Genomic DNA, 27,567 nt, shown 5'->3' with positions numbered 1-27,567 from the left:
GCCCTAATTATGCATACAATTCATCATCCAATCATTTAGTTTTAAGAAAGCCTTCCGGATCAACTAAAAAACTAAACCAATTTCGATCTCAATAGCCAGGTAATAAGTGTAACAAAGCACAACCACCAGGTTACAAAGATCATCGTGCGCCGCCATCTTGTCAGCACCTACAAAGAGGAAAACAATTGCAAGCACACTACAAAGTGCCAAAGAAACATTGTAGAAAATAGCAAATCTCTGTTCCGTCGCAATGTCTAGAAATTAATTCGAGAAATAGGGCAAAACGTAGCGAGAAAAATTCGAAAAAATTTCGTAATGCCTTGGCAAAGGGGATGTGCCACGACGTGCTACATTTTTTGCACGCGGTGCACAGCATATAAATCGCGAAATCGCGCGGCAGTTTACACTCCGACGGCTCGGTCGACGCGCTCCGTTGCCCCGATCCGGTCAATTTTCGATTGGGAAAACATTATGGCGGCCGGAGGGGAGGTCAGCCGGGTAGAGCCGGCTTCTTTGAAGTCCACCCACGCCGCAAGAGTCCCGTCGAGAATCGCGAGCGTTGACTTTGATCGATTATTTCAGGGGAAGTTGAGATTGGTTTGTGTATTAATAGATTTCCGAGTTTCGGCATTCGTAATTCGATTTTGCGACGGTGGCGGTTTAAGTGGGGACCTAAAATCATTCTAGAAACTGTCACTGTACATTAACAAACTAATGTCGAGGTCTAGAATCGCGATAACGACCTATGAACTTAACACTGAAAACAAAGTTGCTAAAGATACTTCGCTCCCTGCCTCGGAAACAAATGATCACCTTAAACATCGCTTTTAGGATTTTATCGGCATAACTGTACTCTATAATATCTATCTAAAATCATCTAAAAATTGTCACTGTGCACTAACTATCTTGCATCAATGTCTAGACTGTGTGCAACCCTTAAGACTCCATCGCTGAAGACGAAATTGCTAAGCAAACTTTGCTGCCTGTCTCGGAAACGAACTATCACTTTCAACGCTGCTTTCAGAGTCTTATCAGCATGACTGTACCCTACAATTCTCACCTAAAATCATTCTAATGCCAATCACTGCACCCTATTAATCTCCTGTCGAAGTCTAGAGTAACGATCCCCGCGAATTCTCACGGCGGAAGGAAACTAGGAAAGTAAATCGATTGCTCGTTCCCGAAATTGGTATTTGAATGTCCTCGGCAGGAAGCTGCAGTTCCTCAAGCATGGTCAGTGCGGCGGCAGCGAGTGTCTATTATTTTCTCCTGTCCGAGATTAATACATGTCGAGCACTGGCGCAGAGAGGGACGTGCCCGCACTATCAAACGATAGTGTTGCAGCGCGGAGTCCGAAGGCAGCCAGTGCCATAGACTGGCTCTGCCGGTAGTTGGTAGTTGCGTCGCGTCTCGCTCGTTATAACAGCAGGCCAGGGGAATGGTAAGGCGGATGGAAATACGGTGAACAGAGGGACGCATGCTGGGAGGACCTGGCGTAGGAGGAATAAGCGTGTTTCCCTCCCTTGTTTCGCGGCGCCTTTAACGGTCAGAAGCCGATCGAGAAACGGGGACGGACGCTGTGTCAATGATGGCCGAGGATAAATTGATAGCGTGATTATGCTGTTAGCCGCCTGTCATCCTCCTGCCGCTGTCAGGTGCGTCACGCGCTCATTTAGCAGCTCCTGCCATCGCGTAAGTGCATAACTGCATAAGTGCATAATGAGGTGAGCGGAGGCGGCGCGATCTTTGACACGAAAAACGGCTGTCAGCCGTGATATTCGAGGGGTGACGAGTTGGAGCTGATCTTAAAGTGTAAAGGAATCTTCGTGGAATATATTAGTGTACATTATTATGTAATTTGTTATCTTGCGTTATCGGAATTATTTATTAATGATTGACGAGATGGGATTTTCGTTTAAGAAGATAGGATCTTTGACCCAAAAATCATCTGTCACGTTCGAAGAAAAAATTCGGTAATATTCTAATTGGTCTTAAATGTAGGAGAATCTTCCTAGAATACACCAATATACATAATTACTCAATTTCCTGTTCGAAACAATTATAATTAATCATGAATACTTAACGAAACCAGATTTTCCTCTAGGACGATCTCGCGACCTTTGTCCAGAAAATCATTTATTACGTTCGAATTAAACATTCACCGAACTTCAAATTGACCTCAAAATAAAGAGGAATCTCTAACGAATGTGTCAACAGAGTTGTCATTCAATGTTATACCCTAAGCGATTATAATTAGGGAATGATTATGATTGAAGTTATAAAAGTCGTATCCTAACGAAGCCTCTGTTTCGAAAGAATAATTTTCGCTTAATTATTAAAACAACTTAGGACGAGTATTCTCGGTGAATGCGAAGATACGAGAGCCCTCTTTGACCTGTCAGTGGAGCCGCTTCGTGGAACCATAGCGATAGTAAAATATATTGGAAATATCGGCGTTATAGGGTGCGAGGATGGAAACGAAGAAACGAGCATGTCCTAGGCGGTCTTTTCATTTCTTCCGCGGCACGTGCCCGGCATGGTAAACATTCAATGCATAAGAAGCACAATCGAATATAAATCATGCCTTTGTATTTTTGTCGGCAATCCCGCAGAGACAGTTGAATAATTTCTGAAACGCCTCTCTACGTGCCCCGACGCCGTAATTTATGGCGCGCGAGACACCATCCGGATCACCAATACACGGCCACCGATACATTCAATGTATACACGGAGCCGCGCAGCACCCCCGTAGCATGCACACAGGGAGGAAACTTCCCGCTACGGGGCCAGACCGCCTTGTATTTCGCGTTTTATTATTTCGTACGCTCGTTGAACACGCCCAACTCTCTGCTCGTCTTCGGCGGCGAGCGCGAGGCCACGTTCTCCAGGCGCAAATCGGTATATCGGCTAATTCGATGATCAAAAAATCGATAAGGCCCGAATCGACGGGAAAACATGAAGCGAAAATGTGCAATCGAGTTTTCTGATATCGGTCGTCAATTTCGAGAAAATCAAACTCGAAAATCAGACGAGCATCTGCTTTGGACAAATGGTACAAGCGGTACCTTCTCAAATATTTTCGAAAATGAAAACTATTTCTGAGGTCTACCGAAAAAAATCAGAGTTCGTACTACATTGACAGACTATTGTTTAAAAAAGTTTCGAGAATATGGGATTAGCAGAAAATTGTTTAAAAATATATAATCGTTGACAACCCAAGAGAAGGGGCAATGAGACGAAATCTCTAACTTTGAATTTTGGGATTTTTTTTCTAAACAACCCCTTTGGTTACGCTAATTAGAAAAATCAGAGCTAAAACTACATGATGTAGTTATTATTTAAACAATTTTCGAGAGTATCAGATCGCCGAAACATTGCTTAAAAATATAAAAGCGAGGACAGGCTAAATTGATGGAAATAGAAATTCTAGTTCGACTTCGGTATTTAGGAGTAGTTTTCTAGCATAACATGAAGGGCCACGTTAAAGAAAAAAATATAGGTTGAAAGAGCATCTTTTAGTTGCTATTTAGAAAAATGTCCAGGCCCTGAGGTCGCCGGAACGTTGTTTCAAAAAACAAGATATTTCCAATTGTTTTCGTTACGGATTTGGAGGGCGGAAAAATGAAGCTGCGGCCTTGGGCGCGCTACAAAGAGGATCAGGACGTCGGAGGATTCAAAAATGACGTCGGCCGGGACACCGTCGGCGTCGTTTCTTGCCGGCGAGGCCTCGTCGTTAATTTTAAATGTCGTAAATCACCCGGAATAACCCGGCGACCGTCACCCGTCAGCCTCACTCAGCAGCCAGTGTCTGAAGATGCTTTATGGATTCATCTCGAGCTAGCTAACAGGTTGGCGAGAAAAAGGAATGAGTCGTAACTTATATTCATACTGCGATTCCGTCGACATTGCGATCTTTCGGCTATTGTTTCCCCGTAAAGGGTGTCTCGGAGATAGAACAACCGAAAACGAGTCCGAACTACGCAAAACACGATAAATTTCCAATGAATTCAAAACGAAACAATGCATATAGAAACCTACCCAACATTGAGAGGACACTTCAGAGATGCTGCAGAAAAAATTCAAACATTTTACTCTTCGCCGCGTAGAACGCCCCTAGCCGGCTGGTACGCCCCTAGTGGGCGTGGCCGGGCCACGATCCGCCCAGAACACTGCTCCACGGGGCAATCGTGACCTTCGGAATAGTTTTTCGTCGAATTTTCGACGGATTTTGGTAAACAGCATCGAGGAGGACACGAGAAAATAGAAGGATGAAATTTCCCGTTGATATTTTCGTACAAGACGGAGTCTCCGCGGGCGAGACTGTTGTCGACGCTCTTACGCGGGGCTTGCAGGAGCTTAAAAACTTTTCAGCGTCTCTCATTTCCCCGCAAAGACGAAACGGCTTTGGCTCGAAGTTTCCGCGCGCGACTTTCACCTTTTTGAGTTTCGCAATGCCAGCCACACCCACCTGCCCCAAACGAGTTCCCTCTTTTCGCTGAGTTTCGGTTTCTGTCTCTGTCCACTTGTGACAGATTTTTCGAGGCGAAATTAGACGCGTTTATCGCAAACCAGCTTACGCTACCGCACTCGTAGTCGCGGCATAGTCGAGAAGACGTTTCTCTAGACGCCAACGATCTCCGTCCTCGTTCGCCACCAGTTTCGATTTTATTTTACTTTTATTTAGATCGGATCGAAGAACCCGAAGATAAGCTTCTGCCGGATTTTTCTTGCTTATTCGTGCTTCGTGATGTGGATCGAGATTCCGAGATAAAGGAAGACGCCGAGGTCCGGGAATACCGGGTCTCGCTTATCCGGGGATCCTAACAACACTGTTGCATTTATTATTCCTGCTTGCACGCGCGATTTTAGGAAGATCGGCTATATACCTTTTGCTTGTATTTTCGCATCGGCTTTTTAGTTGTGTTTCTTATTCTTTTAAACAAGTTTTCTGTCGACGCAAGGATCTTGAAACTTTTACAGACGATAATTAAACAGCGCAGGATTAACCTTGATTTTTTTTATAAACAACATTTAAGGGGTTGCTTGGAGAAAAAATTCTAAAAACCAAATTTGACAATTTATTTCCTTTTCTTTCCGTTGGGATGTTTGTTGATTTGTTATGTTAAATCGACACGACACTCTTGGCTATTTTTTAAATGATACTTAAATGATACATAATTAACCTCGATTTTTTTGGTAAAGGTCAAGCAAGGGGTATAGTTTCAAGGAAAAATCATAAAAGATAAATCAAACGATTTATGTTATTTTCTTCGCTCTGGGATCTTTGTTGATTTTATTATTATAAATAACGTTAAATAGACGTGACAATCTCGAGATTGTATCCAATGACAGTTAAACGACGCAGAATCGACCTCAATCTACTTGGTTGATATTTTTCTGTGGAATCGTTCGAAGAAAATATGTCGTTTGCTTCCGTTTTCGATGAAAACCATCGTGGTCATCCTCATAGTTGATATTCTATGTGCGACCGGTCGCATTCTCCGTCCGGCACGATGGTATTTTCGTTGATTCGAGATCATAGAAAGAGTTTGATCGCACCCTAAGTATCGTCGTTATGTCCCTCGGCAGTTACGGGCCGGAGCATTTCTGTTTCCCAACATGTCCGCTCGAATAATGGTAATGGCCGCCAACATTCGCCGGGAATATCAATTTTCCAGATCCTTTTCCTTTTTCATGGCTCTCCAATCGAACGTCCTCTGTCTTCCCGAATCCGCCATCTTGTTCGAACATTTTTAATTCAATGCTCGAAATCACGATCGTCAGAGAACTGCAACCCCTAAATTAATCTTCGACTGCAATCTTTCCAAGTAATTTGTTAACACAACGGACAGAGTGACGCCAATGAAAAAAAAATAGTGCTCGATACTGCATAATCTAGTTTGCTGTTTAAAAAAAATCTGAAAGTCCTCAGATTAGTGGCACGTTAATTGGAAAAATAAAATCGATTGAGGGCCAGACGGGGCGGAATAAAAATTCATAATCTGGCTTCGGTATTTAAGGGTAGGTTTTCGAAAACAATTTGTTGAGTGACGTCGATGAAAAAAAAATCTACCGGTCGGAACTGCATAATTCATTCGCCGTTCGAAAAAGTTTCAAGAGCGTCCGATTGCGGGAATATTGTTTAAAAAATAAAGCGAATTTTCCGGTTGAATTCGGCAAATGTTTATTTTACGGCCGGTTTTTATGGCGTTTAAAAGTTTTGCATTGCGCGAAACGAGATGCGCGCGTTGTAAATCGATTCTATATTTGTGTTTATAGGCGGAAGTTGAAGATAGCAGCGCGATAAAATTGGTTTTTATTGGGATCGGCGAACGCAGAAATTTGCAGACGCGGAATAGCGAAGCGCCCCGGGCATAATTCTCCTCTATTATTCTCCTAAGCGGATAGCAGAGCTCCGAGGAGATCAATCTCTATCTCCCGAAGCTTTCTAAGCACTTACCAAGCTCTTACGCTGTATTTCCGGATGCTAATGGGTCTTTCATGAGCATCGATTGCGACGTATCAGCCGTTGCTGTTCCCTATCGTGTCTTTTCGGCTCCGAATGCCTCCTAACTTCGCTCGGTAACCGGGGATCTAACAGCGATGAATCGGCAATAACAATTCAGAGATCTATTTTGCAAGAGAATCGACTCCGAACCAATCATTTGCGAGATGCTGAGTGCAATGCACGCGAACCACAACAGTTTCTACGACTATTTATAGCGCCGCGAAAATTTTTTAACGAAACGCGACCTTTTGGAGATGAAAGCTGTAACTTCGCTCTTTAAAATTACCCTAACTGCACCGCAGACGAGGGTGGAAAATTGTTGTAATTGACAGTCTCACGTTCTACAGGGTTTAGAGGGATACAAAAATTTCTTAATGAAACGCGACCTTATGGAGACCAAAGTAGAGGTTCTGTTCTTTAAAACCAACCTAAGTGGAGCGTAAACGGATTTTTTTTCTCGTAGTTGCAAGTTCTCGAACTTTATAAAGTCATTATAGGTGAAAAATTGTTGAAACTAGCAGTCTTATGATCTAACGCGATTTATGGTGACGCAAAAATTTTTTAAGAAAAAGCAACTTCGTCGAGGTGAAAGAAGAGACTTCGCTCTTTAAAATAAGCCTGGTTAGATTACAGTTGGATTTTTTTTTGTCAAAGCTGCAACTCTTCAAACTTTGTAAAACCATGGGAGGTGAAAAATTGTTGCATTTAGCAATTTTACCCCATCTAACGTGATTTACGGAAACGCGAAAATTTTTCTAAGAAACGCGACCTTATGGAGATCAAAACGAGTCTAAGTGGATCGGATTCGGATTTTTTTTCACCCGAAGTTACAATTTCTTTTTAACTTTGTAGATACACTTACGCCGAAAAATGGCTGAAAAGAGATATCTTCCTTTAGGTCAAAATTTCTATTGACACGAACATTTTTTAACGAAATGCAACATTGCAGAGATTAAAGCAGTGACTTCGCCCTTTAAGATCAGCCTGGGTAGATTGCAGTCGGATCTTTTTTTCTCGCAGTTGCAACTCTTCAAACATCGTGGAATCATTCAAGGAGAAAAATTACTGAAATTAGCGGTCTCTAGATCTATCGCCTCCTATGGCGACGCAAAAATTTTCCTACGATATGCAACATTGCGGAGATTAAAGTAGAGGTTCCACGCTTTAAAACGAGCTTAAGAAAATTGCAGTCTGATCTTTTTCTCGGAGTTGCAAGTTCTCAAACTTCGTGAAACCATCGAAGATGAAAAATTGTGGCAATTGGCAGTTTTGTCCGATCTAACGTTATTTATGATGACGCTAAAATGTTTTAACGAAGAGCAACTTTATAGAGGTGAAAAAAAAACTTCGCTCTACAAAAGAAACTTGGTTAGATTGCGATCAGATTTTTTTTTCGCGGAGTTGCAACTTCAAACTCCGAAGAACTAACGAAAGGGAAAAATACTTGCAATTGGCAGTTTTGTCCGATCTAAAGTTCTATATGGCGACGCTAAAATTTGTTTAACAAAGAGCAACTTTATGGAGGTAAAACAAGAGACTTCGTCCTTTAAAATAAGCCTAGTTACAATGCGCTCAGATTTTTGTTCTCAATGTAACAACATCGTAAACTCGACAATGACACTGAAATCGTAAAATCCTACCGCAACTTAGTTGCCACGAAAAGTTCCCCAAAAACTGAACAATGTGTATTAGATGATACGATCACGCCCTTGAAAATGCGCGAAGCTAATTCATGGCCCTCCTCGTCCCCCCTGCAACAAATCAAACAGGGCATCGATAGTCTAGCTGGCCGAAACAAAGTTGCAATGTTTGCTCTGCCAGACATTCGAGCCCTCCCTCGCTGTAAAATCCTTCGCCGCGCGATCTCCAATTCCCCAGTTCTCGGTTCGAACAATAGAAACTCCGGGACCCCATAGAATCAACATCATTCTTCAGCCGATTCACGCAACAACGCGTCTCGACAAAGCTGCGATTCATCGGCGCAGCTTGCCGCCACCATAGTTTCGTTTCCATCAACTGACACTGATCGAGAGCCTTGCCCGGCGAGTTCTGGCCTGTGTGTACCGCGCGCGCGCGCGCGGTGTTCCCTTTATTCCCAAGGTCAATCCTTCCGGCCCAGGGTGTCGCGAATCGAGCAAATAGCCGGCTGGCATTCAGCTTAGCCCAGTTCGGGCCGCGGCGTCAAGACCGGGGAATTGCTTCGAGGACCCCTCGAAAATCGAACGGCAATCACCATAGGTGCGGCGCGCCCTCCAATTTTCCCGCCGCCGGAGTCCGAATTCGACTTTCGAGCGGCGGCCGATCGACCAAGAAATTAGAGGCGCCCGGCGATGATTCTTCGTCGCCGTGTACCAACTACGCCGGACAGAAACGGAATCGTCCTGATGGCCTAACGACCCTATGGCGGTCGCAACTTCCGCCCGATTCTCTGTCGGACCTGCCAGACCGGTGAAATATTCGAGCGCAGTTGGCCGCAGCCATTCGAAAGCTTTGACGCGTGTTGACAGTGTGAAAGGAGCGGCGAATGCGACGGAGACGCTGCCGGGGGAGGGGCGGGGGGGGTGGCCGGTGGCCTTTGGGAAGCTGGCTAGAAGAGGGGCAGAGGGTTTAAGGCGAAAGAGGGGTCAAGGTGGTGGCGATTAGGAGCCGAGCGTTAAGAGTCGTGGAACGAGGCCGGACCCCTCTTAGACCTCGATTTTCGTGATTAATCTAGTTTTAAAGGAAGGTTGGCTGCGGGGGTTGGAAAGTATAGGGTGCGAGCTTTGAAACAGGCTGAGGTAGATCGCTGTTCGATTTTTTCTTTACGGAGATGCAATTGATTGAAGTTTGCCGAATCGATGAGGGTGTTTTAGTAACGCAAGATTTCCGGGATAGACGGGCCACGCTTCCTCGCCGTTTTATTAATGCAGCGGCGTTCTTTGAAATAATTCATTACCGTGGGATCAAAGTAGAGATTTCAGGCTCTAAAATGAACTTCGGTAGATCCTCGTACGATCTTTTTTAAAGAAGTTGCGGTAGCTCGAACACCATGGAACAATTCGCCTTAAAATTTGGAAGAAAAGAAACGCTTTCACTTTGCCGGCCTCTCGCTCACGTAAAAAAACGCCGTAAAAATAAAATGAGAAATGGGACCTAAAACTGCAAGCTTCGCTCTTTAAAACGCGCTGTACTGGATGCCTATACGATTTTTTTAAACAAAGTTACAGTAGCTCGAACACCATAGAGCCGTGTGCCTTAAAATTTTCAAGAGAAGAAACCGCTACCGCTTCGCCATTCTCCGCCTCGCGTAAAAACGTCATAAAAATGAAATAACTTATGGCAGCTTAAACTTCAAGCTTCAACCTTCAAAACGCGCTAAAGTAGATTACCATACGATTTTTTCCCACGGCATTACGCCGGGTTGAATGTTACCTAATCATCATCCCCAATCTCGCCGGACTAATTAATTCCTCGTGAAAAATCCTCGTGATTCCCATAGGTTATTGATCCGCGAACGCTATTGTCAGTTCCCGGTGACCCCACACAAGTTTCCGAGTTCCCGAATTCCCCATCAGAATCATCGTTCCTTGATAAACCCGTGTTCATCACCGGCTTTTCTTTTATTTTTCGGTCAACAACTGTTCCCTTTTCATTTGTGTCGTTAAGGTTACCTTATACGGGGGTGGAAGCCGGGCGGACGGGGGGGGGGGGGGGGCGGGGGGGGGGGGGGGGGTGGACGAGGGTGAACGGGGGCTGAACAGGGTGCGTTTAATTCCCGTGGAATGCCCCCGTCGTTTGTCACGTCACCTGACGTTTCCTAGGACGCCAGAAATGTATCCCGCGAAAATAATGAAACCCTTATTTCATTTCTTTTCGCTTCATTTCGTTTCGCCAGGTCTCTCAGCCGTCGTTTCATCTCGCCGACGACGCTGGGAATAGTCCTGCGACCGTGTACCGGGTGACCCGGAATCCCGCTGAGCAATTTTCGAAAATTATCTCGCCGGGTTCCATCGGGAAACTGCCAAAAAGGGAACCATAAACGAAAGGACCAGTGCCCAGGGGAACATCTAAAAATATGTAAACGATTTTCGGCTGTTACGACGTCCATAACGAAAATACCAAATACATATACTAAATATAGAATAACTACATTATCTAGTTACTATCCAAAACAATTTTCCACAGCCTCCAAATTACTCCAAATGATTCCCCGACTCAGAAACTACCTCAAAGACTGATTTCAGCAACTCTCGAAATTTGATTTCGGAATACGCACAACTCGCAAAGTTATAAATGTTTCTCTCGCATGTATCGCTTCCGGCGGCGCCGTCTGAAATCCAATTGCCCGCTCTAAGTGACGTCAGCGGATAAGGAGGAGGTGCTTGCAACGCTCGGTGGGCGTGGCCTCGCTGCCCTCCGTCCTTGAGAGCGCCCCGGAGAGCAATGCTCGCGTCGCAGCTGCCGTGTAGCATGTATATTAATAATATTTCTTTCGGATCGACCGCGTTATGTTCGTAATTTGCGGCAGTTTCGCGGGTTCCGCGATTCACGTAGGTGGCTGGAAAGTGTTAAACATTTTCTCCGGAACGACCGGAAGTCGGCGGAAGACGGGAAATCAGTTTTTGCGCAGATCCGGCGACGACAGACGTTACGACGAAAGTTTCTCGGGGATTTTGCCGTGTGTTTCATCCGGGCGAAACTGATGCGAGTTTCATTCGCAGGTCCACCGACTACATTCGAGATTCTTCTAGCACTCTTGGCTCGAATATCTTCTTTCGGGGTACATTTGAGACTGAAACGTTGAGTGGAAGGCGAGAAAAGTGGGAGAGAAGTGGTCGTCGAGTTGCCGGGAAATAGAACGCCGCGCCGAAGCGTTCATCGCGCTACACGTCTGCTCCTGAGAATCATGCTACTACCTGTTTCCCTCTTTCACGTCCTTTTCCAACAATTTTTATCGTCCATACGCCATTATCGCTACAAATTGTTCCGAAAATGTTTCTCGACGAAATTAAAATGCAGCCAGACATCGATTTTTGAGTTCAGTGTTCGAAATTGGGGATGATTTCTCGAGAGAATCCTTTGAGTGACGTGTACCGAAAAAATTAGGGGTGTAAATGCGACGTTTAATTATTATTTGTAAAAGTGTCGAGATCTTGGAGCAACGGGAATATTGTTTAAAAAAATATCGTCGATGGAAAGCTTCATATAATATTGTGGGTGAAAGGCTGTTTTAAGATTCAGTTTTTAGGGGTAGTTTTTGAACACGGTTGGTTCAGAGACGTTAATAATAATATCTGTGCTGGAAACTACATTATTTAGCTATTATTCTATAATGTCTCGTGGCTGTAAGATTGTTGCAACATTGTTTAAAAAAATTAAGCCGACGGGAGTCTAATGGAAGCAGAAAATAATAGTTAATTCTCAGCTTCATTTTCAGGGATGGTTTTTTAATAGATTTAGTTGATCACCGTCACATAAAAAAATATAAATCGAAGCTACATTGTTTAGTTACGTTTTCAAAATTATGTCCACAGTTCCGGCTTGGTGCAACATTGTTAAAAAAAAATCTCGCAGTGCGGAAGGTACGAATCTCGTCGTGGTAGGACACGTTGCTTCGTCTTTTCCCTCGAATCTACGTGGATGCAGGGTTGCATTTGCCACAAAGTGGGGGGGGGGGGGTGGGGGTAGCGCAACAAAACGTTAACATTTTTTCGTGTACCAGAGAATTATTATTCTTGAAGCAAGGAGGTTTTCTTCTTTCCATCGTGTATCTCATGATATACGAGGAACTCACTGGAACGGAAATAAACCGACTTTGATGGGGTAGGGGTGGTGGTCCGGGGGGGTTGAGAGGAATTCTCCGGGATCCCTTGCTCGCGTCCAAAGAGAGAAATACGCATCGGGGTCTTGCGAGCGAAATAATTTTCCTGAGCAGATTATTTTCTGGCGCTCTGGTTAACAGTGCACCGTATATTTTAATGCGATCCGTCTACCCTTCCCACCCCGGAAACCAGCCGGTGCATCGGGACCTGATATTTTCATTGTGCAAGCCGATGCATCTTTCGTCTGTAGCAATTCGCATATTTATACACGGGTTCCCGCAGCTCCGCGAATAAACTAGACGTTGATTCGCGAACGAATTTCGAGGCAGGCGCACAGGGCCGCGATAAAAATTTATAACATTGCCGATCGCGCATATCTCCGAATGAAATTTATAGAGCGATAAGAAGAAACTTTAGAGATGATGCAGACGAAATTTCGAGTCTATTGGTCGATCTTTTCGAGATCGTTTTCATGGTTGAATTTTCCAGCGTTCAATCCCGACGTTTCGCTGGGCACTGCGATTACATCCAGCGTGCTAATTAATTCCTAAAGCTGTCTCTTCTTAGATACGATCTTGGTAGTTTTTTAAAACAATCTCCATGGTATCTACTTTCTAAAAAAAAAAATACTAACACGATCTGTCTCGTAGAGTTTTTACAATAATTTTTTGAAAATTATCCATTTTCGAAATAGCCACAGGGCAAGGTATCGAATCATAGTGTAGAAGAGTTCGTTTGACAATTGTGTTTGCTTAGGCACAATTCCGAGGATTTTTTTAAATAATATAGAAGATATACCCGCTCTAATGAAGCAAGATCGAAATCGATCCATCGAGTAGTTTTCTTGCAATAAATTTTTAAAGAAAGTTTTCTTCGCTGCGAGAAGAATGCGTATGAATCAATGAATATTATTAAATATATAGAGAACGATTAATATGTATGTTTGTAAAATGATTGCAACAACAGTGTAGAAGTTGGAACAGTCTGTAGGCAACCACTTGGATCGTGATTAGTATTAGGGGGCCGCGGGGGTGCGGCGATAGCGGTGGTGGTTTACAGCGAGTGCTCGACCAGCGTCTCGCATTAGCGAATGAAATATTAATGGCTCCTCTCTGCATCGAGATAAACCCCGGTTAAATGGCCCATTGTATCGCGTTCTATGCTGTTCGACATTGTGCGCGAAAATGTGTTTAGATGTCCAGGCAATCAATGATCTGTTACATCGCGGGCGCATATGTCGCTGGTTTATCGAGCTGGACTCGCGCTAATTTCACGCTAAAAATATCCGCAATGCCTTGTGCGTTGTTACAATCATGCATCGCATGCCCGATACTTTAAAAAAAAGAAATAAAAAGAATAACCTAATCACCTAATCGTTGCAATTAACAGAAATAAAATTGCAATTAAAAGAACAGCGTGAAAGACTACTAAATCTGCACTCGAAAATCTTCGTGTGCTCGACACGCTATAACTTCGCGAAATATGGTCGTACAGTAACGTACCCTAACTCATTTTAAAGAACGAAGCTTCTACTTTCATCTCCTTAAAGTTACTTTATATTAAAAAAATAGTTTTCGCTACGAAATCGAATTTTATATTAATACACTTGTGGCGAGCATGTGAAAAATCGACGAGTTTTGGCAATTTGTTAATAGATTTATTATAACTCTGTAAGAGAAGATGGAACGAGGACGTTTGCGGGCTTATTTTAAAGCACGAGGCTTCTACTTTCATTACCCATGATTCATTTTTCAGCGTCAATGCTTTCACAACAGTAATTAAATAGAAAGGCGAAGATGGTATTTCTCGAGAATTTCCCGAGGAACGTGTTCGAACAAACGATTCTACGGTGCTCGAGAAATTTCGCTCGCGGCTCTACCTACCCCGAATCGAAAGCCTAAATCCTCCCCTTTAAAACGAGCCCTTAAACGTTGACCTACTATTTTTCCCCGCCGAGTTACGTCGTCTCGAGTAGCACGACGACGCTCCGGGCAAATCGAAATATTCTTGTTTAATCGTTCCGCGTCTCGTCGGAGGTCTGTTAATTATGTCGACGGGTTAGAGTAATCGATAAAGTATAGATTCGATATCTGCGGGTTCGCCTATTCCATGCGAGATCATGGCGGCCGCGTTCGGGGATCGAGTTAAGACGGCATCCTGCATCCTCGTTCGCGGGCTCGCCCGATCCTGGGCTCGTCTATCCTTAATAGACCATCGTATTATCTCCGGGACGAGAAGTCCCGGTAATTTTAAAAGTTTCCCCGTATCGGCCCTATGGTGACACGCCCCTGGCGCCCGACCCTCCACGGGGAACGGGAGATAAAAGCATGGTGGAGCGAAAAGTGATCGTGCGAGTTGAAATGCCCCGGTTTCAACGGCCGCCCTCCCGCCGAGAGGATATTTTCTGAACTTTATCCGCGAATATCGCAGCCCCGCAGCTATCCCTGACTCTGGGAAAATAGAAATCGCACTCTCAGAGGCATCCAGTTCGATAGCCGAATCGCCTCCCCACTACAGCCCCGAGTAATTAACCATTGCAATTAAACGCCGCCGGTAGACCCGACGAACGCGCTCCGAAAATATACTAACGCGATATTTCCCAATGTTTCGCGAAAAGGAAAACTTGAACATACGTTTTTAAGAAAACCTAGAAGCTTATCGTTCATAAAATATTTTTCAAGAATGATTTTTTATTCAGAATTCAAAATAATTAATTGCATTTGCAAGGGAATATTTCATCGAAATGACTTTCGTAAAACTATTCATTTCGAGGCTTTCAAAAGATGATATGAAAATTGTAAAGAAACTGTTGAAGAAGCTGTAGAATTCTAGATAATTAATTTATAATTTATTTATATAAATTCTAAAGAAATGATAGGTAAGTTGATTATATCAGTTTTGCGCATTTGTCAAAATTATATATAGTATTAAATTGAATACTGTTATTATTTTGTAAATATTTGAAGATGTTAAGAAGACAACCTTGAAAATATAACGATTATTTATTGGTTTTTAATGTTTATAAATATAAAGTGACGAACGTCGATTAAATCGACAAGCTACAAGGAATGAAATATTCGTGAGAAATAGTGATAACAAGATCTGCCTAAGTTCGTTTTAAAGAGCGGAGTCTCTGATTTAACACCCCTAAGCCGCTTTTTCGCAACAATGTGAGAATTGTTCTGAATTGAATTTCTTCGAGTGCTTTGTCTATCGCGATTGGATTAGGACCGTCGAGTTAATCGTCGCAGGCTTAAACTCGTGCGAGTTTGTTGAAAAAGAATCGTAGAACACCCTGCCAGGGGTGATTTTAAAGCTTGAACTTTCTACTCTACCTCCGCTAAGACGATCTCTTTAAATAACGCCGTTGCAATGATACAACGCGACGACAAAGCGGAGAGAATCTGTTCAAAAAATTGTCGGAATAAACAGTCAATAGAAAACGTTTCTACAATGCTCGGAGAATTTTCCACAGCGATCGCAACATTTATAGGTACAAAGCCCCGAGGTCCCCCATTTAGAACGAGACCGCGGAAAGTTGATCGACGGTTTTTTTCTCACAGATTTATCGTGGTTCGATCGGGAAGCGTGCCGCTGGCGTCGGAATAGCACGAAATTCGGGAAAGCTTCGGGGGAAAAAAACTGGAAAATCGGGGCTGGATAAAACATAAATCGGTAGACAATAGCTTATGCTCGCGAAACAAACGACGACAGCGTCAGAAGCTTTAAAGTTAGCCGGTCGGCGCCATAAATCTCTCGCCAAGTTCGCGTGATCAATAAGCCGCGAAGCTTCGGATCCTGCAGGCGCGCGAAAATTATGTGGAATTCGGCCGTCGAAAAAAGAAAAAAAGAAAAAAAAAAAAAGAAACAAAAGGAGAACCGGGCAAGCGAGGAGTTCGGAAAACTTGCAACCGCGTTCCGCACCGTTTCCGAATGCAATTGCACTTTGCAACTGGTTCCCCTACAATTTCGGCGCGGCACGGAAGGACGATCGGGAAAGAATACAATGTACGGGCCGCGCGCAGACGTTCGCAAAACTGCGATTGTTTTTCGCCTGGTAATACATCGCCGGCGCTTTAAATACACCGCGATGGAAAAAAAAATCCGGTTCATTTCGTTCGGCGGATTCACGTTTTATTTGCGTGCAGAATCAATTTTCATTTAGTTTCCGTTTTAGCAAACAGGCCTGCGAGATGCCTGTAAATATTAGTTTGTTGATTAATTGCCGTGTACAATCTGTGTAAAGACCGTGAAATTGGGCCGATCAAAATTTGTTTCCCAGATATTATTACGTGGCAAGCGGAACTGACCCATCGCAGTTTAATTGACCTATCGATTAATACGACCCAAAGTGAAGACAAACGAGAACCATCGGTTTGGTTGACCCATTTCATTTAGGCGTCGCAACTCTGCTTCTTAACAAATCTGATATTTCGTCGTCGATACCGACGGGCGTTTGCAAAAATTTATTCAGGAAAAACTAATCGGTGTAGCGACCTCGTATTATTTTGTCGAACAGAAGAAACACTGATGATTATTTAGAAAAATTGTCGATGCACTTGAACGGACATGGTGGACAAGATAATTTCTACACACCATAGTTCACCACCTGCAAATTTTCTATCGTGGAAGGTCGTTTTCAAAAATTCATTGAATCAAGACTACGTGATGTATCAGCTTAATTATTTTTTTATCAGAAACTAGAGACATCGTAGATCATGTAAATAAATTGTCGAAGTTGTACTTGCACGAACACGGCGGACCAATTAATTTTCTCACGCTGCTTTCGTCATCGTAGAGGAAGGTAACTTTCAAAAACGTATCGCAAGAAGAACTACGTCATGGGCAGACTCGGTTTTTATATTTTTTTTTTTTTCAGGAAGCCAGGACCTTGTCCATTATGTAAAAAAATCGAATCAGGAGAAGCATGGTGTTACCGTAGAAGTTTCGGGTGTTCAGTGGTGCAGGCCGTCACTTGCACGTCCGCCATTCGACAAAGGAGCCCGCCCCGTAAGCACTTGAGCACCGGCAGCCACCCTCGTCTAAGAGTTTGTTGCTGTTTCTTGTTCTTGTGTTGCCACTACTACTGAAGGACACCTAATGCCCGGTGGAAGTTTAACGCCGCCCGTAAGAACCACCTTGCAACGTTATTATAGTCTTCGATAAACACTTTCCGTACGGTTATACCGCTGTTAGCAAACCTCGCCGCTTCAAACGCCGCTTCGAACATTTCGAGAACATTCGAACTGGGCCAATGACGTTCAGGATCTTCCACGGTGCACCGAGCAAGTCAGCAAGGTTTCCACATTGTTTTAAAAAAAAGTTTAAACTCGATACGCCGCGTAATTCTTTTGCAATTATTTTTTGAAAAACAACTTTTTCTGGATAGGAATATTCCGGCTATATTTGTTGAAGTACAGCTTCGACAATTTTTTACATGATTTTCAATGTCTCCCATTTCTGATAAAAAAAAGTCGTTACGTCGATAGCTAGCATAGTTTCGTTGCAATGAATTTTTGAAAGCGATATTTTTGCTGAACAGAAAATTCGAAGATGCCGAATTATGGTGTATAGAAATTAATCTATGTTTCTTCGAGAACATTTCTGACAATTTATTTAAGCAATCGTGAAAGTGTACTGACATTACGAAATATATTCAATCAATTGGTAAATTAGTTTTCTCTGCATAAATTGTAAAAAAAAGGTGCAGTTACCAGGAAACACGGCGGCATTTCGCGTTCGGTTGTTCCAAGCGATGATCGCAGGGGAAATGGTTTCAGTATACTGCAAACGATGATTGCCCTAGTCGAACCGGTGTGGTCTAGACCATATAGCAGAGTAAAAATAATCAACGTGTAGCTCGTCCATTTCGGTGCTGTGTTAACAACGTAATACTCGAGCCGTTTTACGATCCTCTTTTGCTCGACGTTTCAAGTTCACCGACGCGGCACGTACACCCGCGCAACCCCTCTTGTCACGGATCTTTATTATATCCGACAACCACTAGCGAAAGGCGACTTAAAACCCCTAACGAAAATTCCAGCCATAAGTAACACCCCTGCATCGGCGCCGTTTACGCGTAATAAAGAATTTTCCCGCCAATTTCAAATTCTCTCCCGCGACAACAAGATTACCCACGTTCCTCCCTTATTTTCAGAGACCCGCGCCGCGACAAAATTCATTCGCAAACCGATTCGCCTCTTAATCGATCCACTAAACAAACTACACCTAGCTTCAGATGATTATTTAAACAATTTTTCAACTCGAAATCCGACACTAGCCAAAAACGTAATCGTAACCAACAAGAAATCATGCTCGCTACGAATTACGATAAAAGGGTGAAAAAAAAATCGTAGACTCAAATTTAAGGGCTCGTTGCAAAGAGTAGATCTCAATCTTCAAAACCACCATAGTCTGAATAGAAGAAAATAGTTTTTAGCATCCACAGAATTATTTGAATCTGAAGTTCCTGGGCGAGCATGAAATTGAAAGATTGCGAAATGTGTTTATGTTTATAATCGGTTGTAGAAGAATAGAAAAATTTCGGAAAAATGAGGTTAGGCGGTTCGAAACTAGAAACCATAAGCTTTAAAACGAGCGAGCGTAAGTGGGTCTCGTTCCGATTCGATCTCGCAAAGTGACAACGTCTGAAACGATCGCCAACGATTTCCGACCCAATTTCCAGCAATCCTTCGATTTTAATTATTACGCGTCGCTATAGATAATGAGACCTATGACCCCGGCCGGTTTTGTTCGCAGGCATAATGTCCATTGAGAGGTCTGGCATTCAGGGATTCGCGCTAGACATCCTTTTAGTGGAATGGTTCGCGAACGAATGCATCCAAGAGCAATATTCTTGGTGTGCATCCTCGCGTTGCTTCTTTCGGAATAGAAAATAGGCTCCTTGAGGGAAACACGGGGTTAGACGAAGAGAAAGAGAAAAAGAGAGAGAGAGAGAGAGAGAAGAGAGCCTCTGGTATCCAGTCGATCCCTCACGGCCGCGGGTAGGAACGTTTTATATAAATACTTGAATAGATTCCCGGTATAAACGGATTTAACACTTTACTTTTACAGAAAGATCTGCATTACACTCGAAAGGCGGCCATTCTTTTTCTTCCCCTTTTCACTTCCGCGAGCTGAATCTTCGCGTCCCGTTGTAACCTTTATAAAACACCGTTTTCAAAGGTTCCCGAGAATCTGAAAAGGTTGCTGATAGCAGTTTACATTCGGAGATCGCGTCTTCGGAGATAAAGCAACAAGCGCGATGTTCCAGCACCGGCGCCGGTTCCTTTGGAAATTCAACGCGATTCGATGCAGTAATGTTATTGAAAAATATACCGGCGCATTTGCGAGGCTCCGAGGAATCTCTAAGGCAAGAATCAGTCGAATGGCGTTCGGGTTTTTACGAGCAAAAAAACACTCGATGTTGAAGACTCGTTAAAATCGAGCCCCGCGAAGATATCGGTCTCTTCAGAAATTGTTTAAACAATTCCAAATGTTTATAATATTGCTCAAATATATATCAACGTCTTTGGAACAGTATACTGAATTTTTCTACGTGAAAATCATTGGCGTAGCTTCCGTAGTTTGCAAGAAAAAAATGCTCAAAGTTGAAGATTCGATGAAATTTAAGTGTAATGTCTCGCTCGCTTAAAAAACTGCTTAAATATGATTGTTTATAATATCATTATATATATATATATTTAAAATATAATTATAAACAATTAGAACGTCCAGAGCATCTAGAAAATAAAGGCTGTCTTTTTGCGACGCTTTCGGATCTGAATAGAAACTCGATTTCGCAGCACGGAATCGAATTAACAATTAGAATCGAACAATGAGTACACCCCGGGCAAAGTTTCCCTATTTCCCGGGAAATGGAGGGTAAAAGGAGCATTGGAAAATCGCCTAATTCAGTGCGAGGATTTCTTACTCAGCCGCAGCACCAGGACACGCGTCCTCCGCGTCAATAAAAGTGCCAATAACCCAGATTTACGGCGTCTCCCGCCCCAACCGCCTCCGCACTCGAACAAAAGAAGGGAGTCCCCCTGCCTCTTCCTCTCGGTTGAATTATCCGTCGTTCGCCTAACCCTTTCGAGCGATCAGACACAGGAGAGCAGGGCATTCTGCGCCGCCATTTTGTCGGCGGCTAGTGCGTTGCTTCCGAATACGTTTCGTAGCCGGCGATCAATATTCGCAACTTTACCAATTCTGCATAGATCATGATAAAATAAAGGACTCAAACGATTCGAAAACGTCCCACGCATTTTTTTTTATATCTATTTGTACTATTAAACGAAGAAAAAAAAACTTGTGCTATTTAATTACATATTTCTCGAAATCGACGCAGACGTCTTTTTTTTTGTACAGAAAAATGTTCTCGTCGCGGGAACAGAAGTTAAATTAAAAATAAATGGTTCAATAAATGATCATTTGAATAAACTAAGAACATTGTGACTATATTAATAAATTCTTCTTACACGCTTCTATCATAAATGCATAAAATCCGTGGTCTACTTATAAGACTAACGCCAAGATTACTTTACTTTATTACACCGTTCTACATATTCAGTGCAGCCAGTTAATACATGGAACTAAATGGACGTTTTAAAGAGATTCAAAATAATGTAAACGTAGGAGAATCTCATTGACACTGCTCGTTCTACTAGTAGATGGACTCTGATCTTTCGAATGCCCTCGAAACTAGAATTGGCTAGGTCGACCAGTTCTTTCGTTATCATGTCCCGAAGCGCGCCGTTCGTGGCACTGGTAATTCGAGCGAAGTCGCACGGAAGATCGAAGCCGGTCGGTGCTCGCGTCGCGAGGTTTAACAGGGACGATGATTGAATCGAACAGAGAAATTAATTAGCCCAGCGAGGTTGTTGCGGCTGTCGGGATTGCAGCGAGGGGAGTATCGTCGCTGTCATGCGAATATGTTTTATAGGAGCGACTACGCCGAGATAGATTTGACCGAGGAGGAAGATAGAGAAGCTGAAGGGTGCCGCGGTGGCCGGAGGAAGAGGAGAAAATAGATGCCGTATACCATCAAGCCAGGTGGGTATTGGATTTGTAATAGGGGCCATACGGGCTATAGGCACACCACTCTTCCGCCCCGCGGCCCTCACCCCACGGCCATGTCGAAATTGCGAACCATTTTCTCGGATAGAAGACGTCGCAGCGGCGCAAAGTCTCCCGGCTCGACTGAATGCATTATTCGCGCGAAGGAGCAAAGGGCTGCCGGCTGGCTCTCCCGTCTTTCTTTTCCTTACGGTGAACCCCACACCCCCTCTCATCCCTGGCCATGATTTCCATCGAGAACGCGGTTGACCGAATATGGACTGCGGAAGAGTTGATCGGTAAGATTTTTTCGCGAACCGACAAACAGTACATTAATTTTTAAATACATCAATTATTACGTACATCGATCGTTAAAAGCAAGTAAGGAGTGCTGGAGTAGTGACTCTGCCCTTTAAAATAAGCTACGGTACATCCCTCTACGATGTTTCACCGTGATGTTATAGCAGGACAAACATGGACAACCTTCTATTCGAGATTCAATCTCCCTCGATTTTGATAGACAGTATGTATATCGCAAAAAAAATAAATTCTCTCGTAATGAGATATCTTTGGATAAAAACAAGTAAAGGGTGTTAAAGCAGCGACTCTGCTCTTTAAAATAAGCTAAGGTAGATCACTACACGATTACTTTTCACAGAATTACAGCTGCTTAAACATCCAAAATGCCGTACTCGGCGTTGCATTTTAATACAACGAAACACGATTAAATTGCAAATACGCGATGAAGAACGATGAAAGAATAATCGAAATGATTCAAAAGTTAAAGGACACTAATCTCGGGTAAAGCTCGAATAAATTCCAGAAGGATCACGGGGTCCAGGAACGCGAAACCATAAAGCCCGGCATAATGTTACAGCACGCCGTTAGCTGACCGCTCGAAAACATTGTTGATTTACGTTTACTGTTAATTTATACCATTTTGCAGGGTGATTATGAAAATGAGAGAGGGCATTACCTAACTTTCTTAATTACTTTCGCTGCCCGGCCCGTCCGGCATCGCTTGAAAAGAAGGCTTTGCGATAATTTATTGTAATCGCGCCCTCGAAAAAAAATTCTAACGCCTCGCGTCTAATTAATTAGGGTTTCGAGACTGAAATTCGCATAAACCCGGGAGAACGAGAAGTCGTAACGGCATCGGAGATGAAATTCAACGATGGGGTCTCTATTCCGAGAGAATATTATCCGGGGGAGGAAAGAAAAATAAAGATTTCCTGTTGATTCTGCATACGAGAACGAAAATTGCGCAGCGAAATTTGTTTCCGTGTGGCTACGTTTTCGAGAAAATCAACATCCATGCAAACAACAAGCGGCACACATTTTTTCCGGGAAAAAAACAGAACCGTTACAAGAGCGAAAAACTGTCCAACTTAAAATATACCTCTCGCGAGAATTACCGTTCGATAAATTGTTTAAGCAGATTGATTTCTTGCAAATCGGTTTAGACAGTCGTGTTCTTCGTTCGAAAATACGTAATTAGACAGGTCGCATGACTACCCTAACTGGGATAATTATCAAGATATTCGCTGTCGAGTCCCGCGCTTTCCTCAACTTTGAGAATCGTTTTCTTCCGTTTAACATAACCGAAATGTATCGAACAAAAGCGACATTGTACAGTTTCGTGTGGACTATATTTCGGTGTAGTCTCATCATAGTTGATGATTTATTTTAGAAGAAACAAATATATCGGTGACTTATTTTTAGGATAATACAATTTGACGATGTATTTCGAGAAAAATAAAAGGATTTTGGCTCGAATTTGGCGGAGGTTCGAGCTGCCTCGAAGGGGATACCCATTCCCCGGACACCGAATGTATAGTGAGCAGGCGGTTTGATTATGCGCAACACGTATTCTCAAACACAGCGCCGCGACACACGTAACGCAGCTGGAATTCGAGGCTTCCTACGGCGCCAGATAACCGAATTAATTAAGTCTCCTGCAAATGAGGAGATACCCATGTAACAAAGGTGAATTAACACTAATTCACGTTCGCGAGCGCGTGCGATTCTGCGCGAGCGACGACGTCGTCGCGGCGACGACTTGGACCCAAAAACGAAGCAAAAGAAACTTCAACATCCACAGCCCCTCGTTCCCCGCCCCCGCACCCAACTTCCGAGTCGAGTAATTAAGTCAGGAGGAAATTCATGGCGAATCGAGAGGCAAAAAGGTCGAATCAGAACGAAGAAAATTCTAGAGACCAAGAAAATAGGAGCCAAGACACCATTTGGGTCCGTAAACTTGATTTTAGCTTTTAGAATTGTAAATTATTTTGTCCGCAAAATTCGTAATTGGTTCCGTGGCCAGCGTTCGCATCGTTTTAATCCAGATAAATCTCCCGTGCTAAAACTATCGTATTGTAGATGAAACGTTTGATAAAAAATATTATTGAAAGAAACACAGTGAGCTCTAATTTATCTAAAAGTATCTCGAATATCCTACATCTGCAGTGTAATATTCAACGATAACAACTCAAACAAGACTTATTAAAATATCAATACACAGTACTTATTATTTCCTTTATTTCTGTTTGAATTATTACACAGGAAACAATTTACGGTACTATATATACTATTAATTTAAATCAGTACTTCTATAATACACCCTATATCTAATATTGAACTGTATCTTTAATTTACTGTTACTTTTAAATAAATTGAACACCTTAAAAACAGTAATTAAATTTTCCCTGGAAAAGTATGAGAAAATGAAAACTCACCTGTAAGCTGGGGTGGCAGCCTAACTCCAGGAGCGTGCGCACGGCACCCGCGTGGCCCTTATTAACAGCCATGTGGAGGGCAGTCTGTCGTCTTTTATTTCTGGCGTTTAGATCAGCTCCGGCGCCAGCCAACAATGCCATAACGCCCGATTCATCGCCAATAGCTGCATAATGCACTGCTCTGTCGCCATCTTTATCCTGAATGCATAATATTACCAATTTTACTAACACGAACATTCATCGTACAGTGTTAGATAAATGACCGAGGAATTCACCTCAATCTCTACATCGGCTTTATAGCGAAGCAAGATTTTAATGACTTCTGAATGACCGTTTTGACTTGCAGCTTGCAGTGCCGTGTGGCCAGCAAAGACACCGTTTACATCGGCTTCTGGTCTTTTTAAGCATTCCTCGCACTTGGCAGCATCACCGTTGGCAGCGGTCTTCACCAACTCCTCGTTAACATCACCCGAGACATGCGTTTCAAACAATTTTTTCAACATCGCTGACAAACGCTCTAAAATCAATTCAATAAATTTTTAATTCGAGATAAATTATCTTCTTTTAAAAATTCAACGCACCTCCACTGCTGTTGCCTGGGACGCTGCCATCGCTGCTGGCTATCTTCGTAACTGCCTGCGGATTGTACGTCCAACAAGTGCTACAGACTTCAACCTTTAAGTCTCCATCGTGATACAATTGCAAAACTCGGCCGATTTTTCCCATGGTCTGTACGAAGACATAAATGATTAGAAAATAACCTATTTAAAAAATATCTAGTATAATGCTAGTGTAATGTTAGAGTACCGGAGCCATTGCCTCCGCCCACTCTCCGTGTCCACGTTGGAGCAACTTGATCTTTTCTAAATCGTTACAGATCTGCACCAAATCTCCGACGGCGAAAGTTTGATTATCTGAGCTGGAGCTGGTCACTGGGACCGGTATCTGTACCTTTGTCAGCACAGCTGGGTTGAAAGTCCATCGGTTACCACTTGGATATGATACAACAATGTCATGGTCTTCGTCAATGCCAACGACGGTACCTGTGGTACCCAGGCACTCGAACATCCCATCTGTCCAGCCCCCGTGTCCATGCTGCAGAGACTGCACTATTTCTAGTTCTAAGTCTACATTGACCTGCACATTGAAAAGCAATTTATACACCCGTTCAAAATTTCGTATTTAACTGTTACTGTATTCAAATTTACCTGGTCTCCAATTTGTAAGCCGTGTGGACCAGTTCGACCTGGCCCCTGCTCACCCAATAACGGAAGATGGTCTCTGTACACTGACTGACCTTTAGCATCATTGACTACTTTCAAATCAGCCTGAAATATAAATGAGCATTCTATCACTGTATAATTTTTACGTTTAACGCAAACAATATACTGACCATTCCTTCAAAACCAACACGATACAAGTTTTTGGCACCATTGTCCCAAATAATGTAAGCTGCTGACCGTGGACTAGCTGCTGACCAATCTTGGATTTCATTGACTTTGCCTCTTCTACCATTACCACCATCTTGATCTTCCCATTGCCAGTCAACACCTCTAACAACTCTTGCACCAGGAAATATCCCACGAATTGCAATCTGAAATCAGATATAGGTTTAAATTATGAAACATAGTCTTTCAATATTAACTATGTCATTATGTTTATACCTTTTTACTTTTGCGTCTAGGCTCCAGCAATACTCTCTCACTACCAGGAGTTGCTATGCGATAGAATCTATGTCTCAGGTGATGCTTATCTCCATGATAACACATTGAACATAAGTCATAATTGCCACACTCTGCACACTTCCAACGAATTCCAAAAATAGGTTGTTGTCTGCACGTATCACACATTGTTCCATCATGTTTGACACCAGTAGGAGCTGAGTCTAGAATTCTAAGATCAAAAGCACCAGAGCAACGATAGTTTGCTGCTGTTCCATTGTCCCAGACGACAACAACTTCCTCTGGGGACTCAAAGTTCCTAACAGTTCCGACATGGCCTTCTCCACCATCCTGTGAAATAAAATTATAATGAGAAAACAGTGCATGTTCCTTATGGTCACTATCTATGTTTGAAAGCCAAGAAAGGTCATAATAATAGTGGGATACATTGAGAATCGTTAAAAGCGTGGAACAATATCAAAAATTGATGAGAAAGTTCGTAGAGTAACTCTAAAGTTAAATAAATATTGGTTAGAGATAACCTCAAAATGTAAACGTTCAATTTAATTATGAATGCGATATGTAATTGTGGAAAGGAATACGGAAATGTGATTGGGATTGTGCAAGCTACCATTTGGGTTGAATAATTAATGTGTGGACTGTGAGGAAGGGAGAGAAAATAACGTTTGATTGAGTTAACATTCTGACTAACCTGTTTACCCCATTTCCATTCAGGGCCACGGATGACTCGGGCACCGACACCCTCCATCATAAACCGCGTTGTACGAGCACCGGTACTCGCACTAGTTTCCATAATTCATTCACGCCGAAATTTCTATCGAAAACGCAAAAAACTTGAAGATCCGACAGCCCTAATACACAGCAACACTGAAAAATACCGCCATCTTAGACTAATGTCAAAACATGTGGTACCAACGTTCGAAAACTTCTAACTAGAGAGGAAACTCTGTTGAAAATTTCAGATACGTACTGTAATTTCACTTTGCATATGTACCTTTTCCTTTCAATTATTTTAAAACACTTATGAACGTTTAACCCTTTCGGTACGAGCACTCTTTCCGCCGTGACACTCTCGCTGTACGAGGCCCAGCGCCGAAAATTGCCTCCGCACATGACCAGTCCTCCTTTATAAGAAGATATTTCCTAAGCGTTAAATAAAAACTGTGCTGAATAAAAGGACATTTTTTAACAATAGTGTTGCTTGTAGCTTAAGAAGTACTCAGAGGTACTTATATAAAATATTAAGAGTTATTTCTATAAAATTCTGTTATTTATACCAGTCGTCGCACGGTCGCCGGATATATCCGACGCTCAGCCACAGCGGTCGTCGCGTGGACGCCGGATATATCCGGCGCTCGTACCGAAAGGGTTAATAAACATAGAGATAATGTTTTAATTTTAATAAACTTCTTTAGCAGTTCGAATTAAATGTAACGGTATTCGTTGAAAAGGCACCCATCACATGAACGAAATTTAAAAAAGCGCGAAACTTCAAACCATACACAATACACAGAAAACAATGTTTCGAGATTTAATAATTTCTTTTACTTATTCTATTTAATTTATTTGACGAGAGAATTTATTTGACGAAGGAGGGTTAAGAAAATAAACGTGAACTTTAAAATCATTTATACGTGGCTATACGTAATGTTATTAAATAATAAGTTATTTAATATTACAAGCTCAACTCGAAACGTTTCATCGTAATAAAAAATTCTAATACTGAATTTTTATTAGTTTCACATTTCTTAATTACATACTTTCAAAAATTGTTTAACTCTAAA

At 42.7% G+C, this 27,567-nt stretch overlaps 1 protein-coding gene across 1 annotated transcript in view; it reads right to left on the bottom strand.

The window, feature by feature from the left end:
* The window catches only part of LOC144472292 (E3 ubiquitin-protein ligase MIB1-like), a 408,968-nt gene extending 382,308 nt beyond the window's left edge, over positions 1-26,660 (bottom strand). The window contains exons 1-8 of the mRNA XM_078185245.1: positions 26,475-26,660; positions 25,766-26,113; positions 25,495-25,695; positions 25,310-25,429; positions 24,909-25,238; positions 24,683-24,830; positions 24,377-24,618; positions 24,102-24,299 (exon numbers count right to left, since the gene is read on the bottom strand). Of these exons, the coding sequence (XP_078041371.1) occupies positions 24,102-24,299; positions 24,377-24,618; positions 24,683-24,830; positions 24,909-25,238; positions 25,310-25,429; positions 25,495-25,695; positions 25,766-26,113; positions 26,475-26,576 (1,689 nt within the window). The 5' untranslated portion in view covers positions 26,577-26,660. The remainder of the gene's footprint in view (positions 1-24,101; positions 24,300-24,376; positions 24,619-24,682; positions 24,831-24,908; positions 25,239-25,309; positions 25,430-25,494; positions 25,696-25,765; positions 26,114-26,474) is intronic.
* Positions 26,661-27,567: the final 907 nt, after the last annotated feature.

Source organism: Augochlora pura, chromosome 7 (assembly GCF_028453695.1).
Source record: "Augochlora pura isolate Apur16 chromosome 7, APUR_v2.2.1, whole genome shotgun sequence".
NCBI classification, from domain to species: Eukaryota; Metazoa; Arthropoda; class Insecta; order Hymenoptera; family Halictidae; genus Augochlora; species Augochlora pura.
The sequence above is the reverse complement of the archived record's forward strand: the minus strand, read 5'-3'. Positions and strand labels throughout refer to the sequence as shown.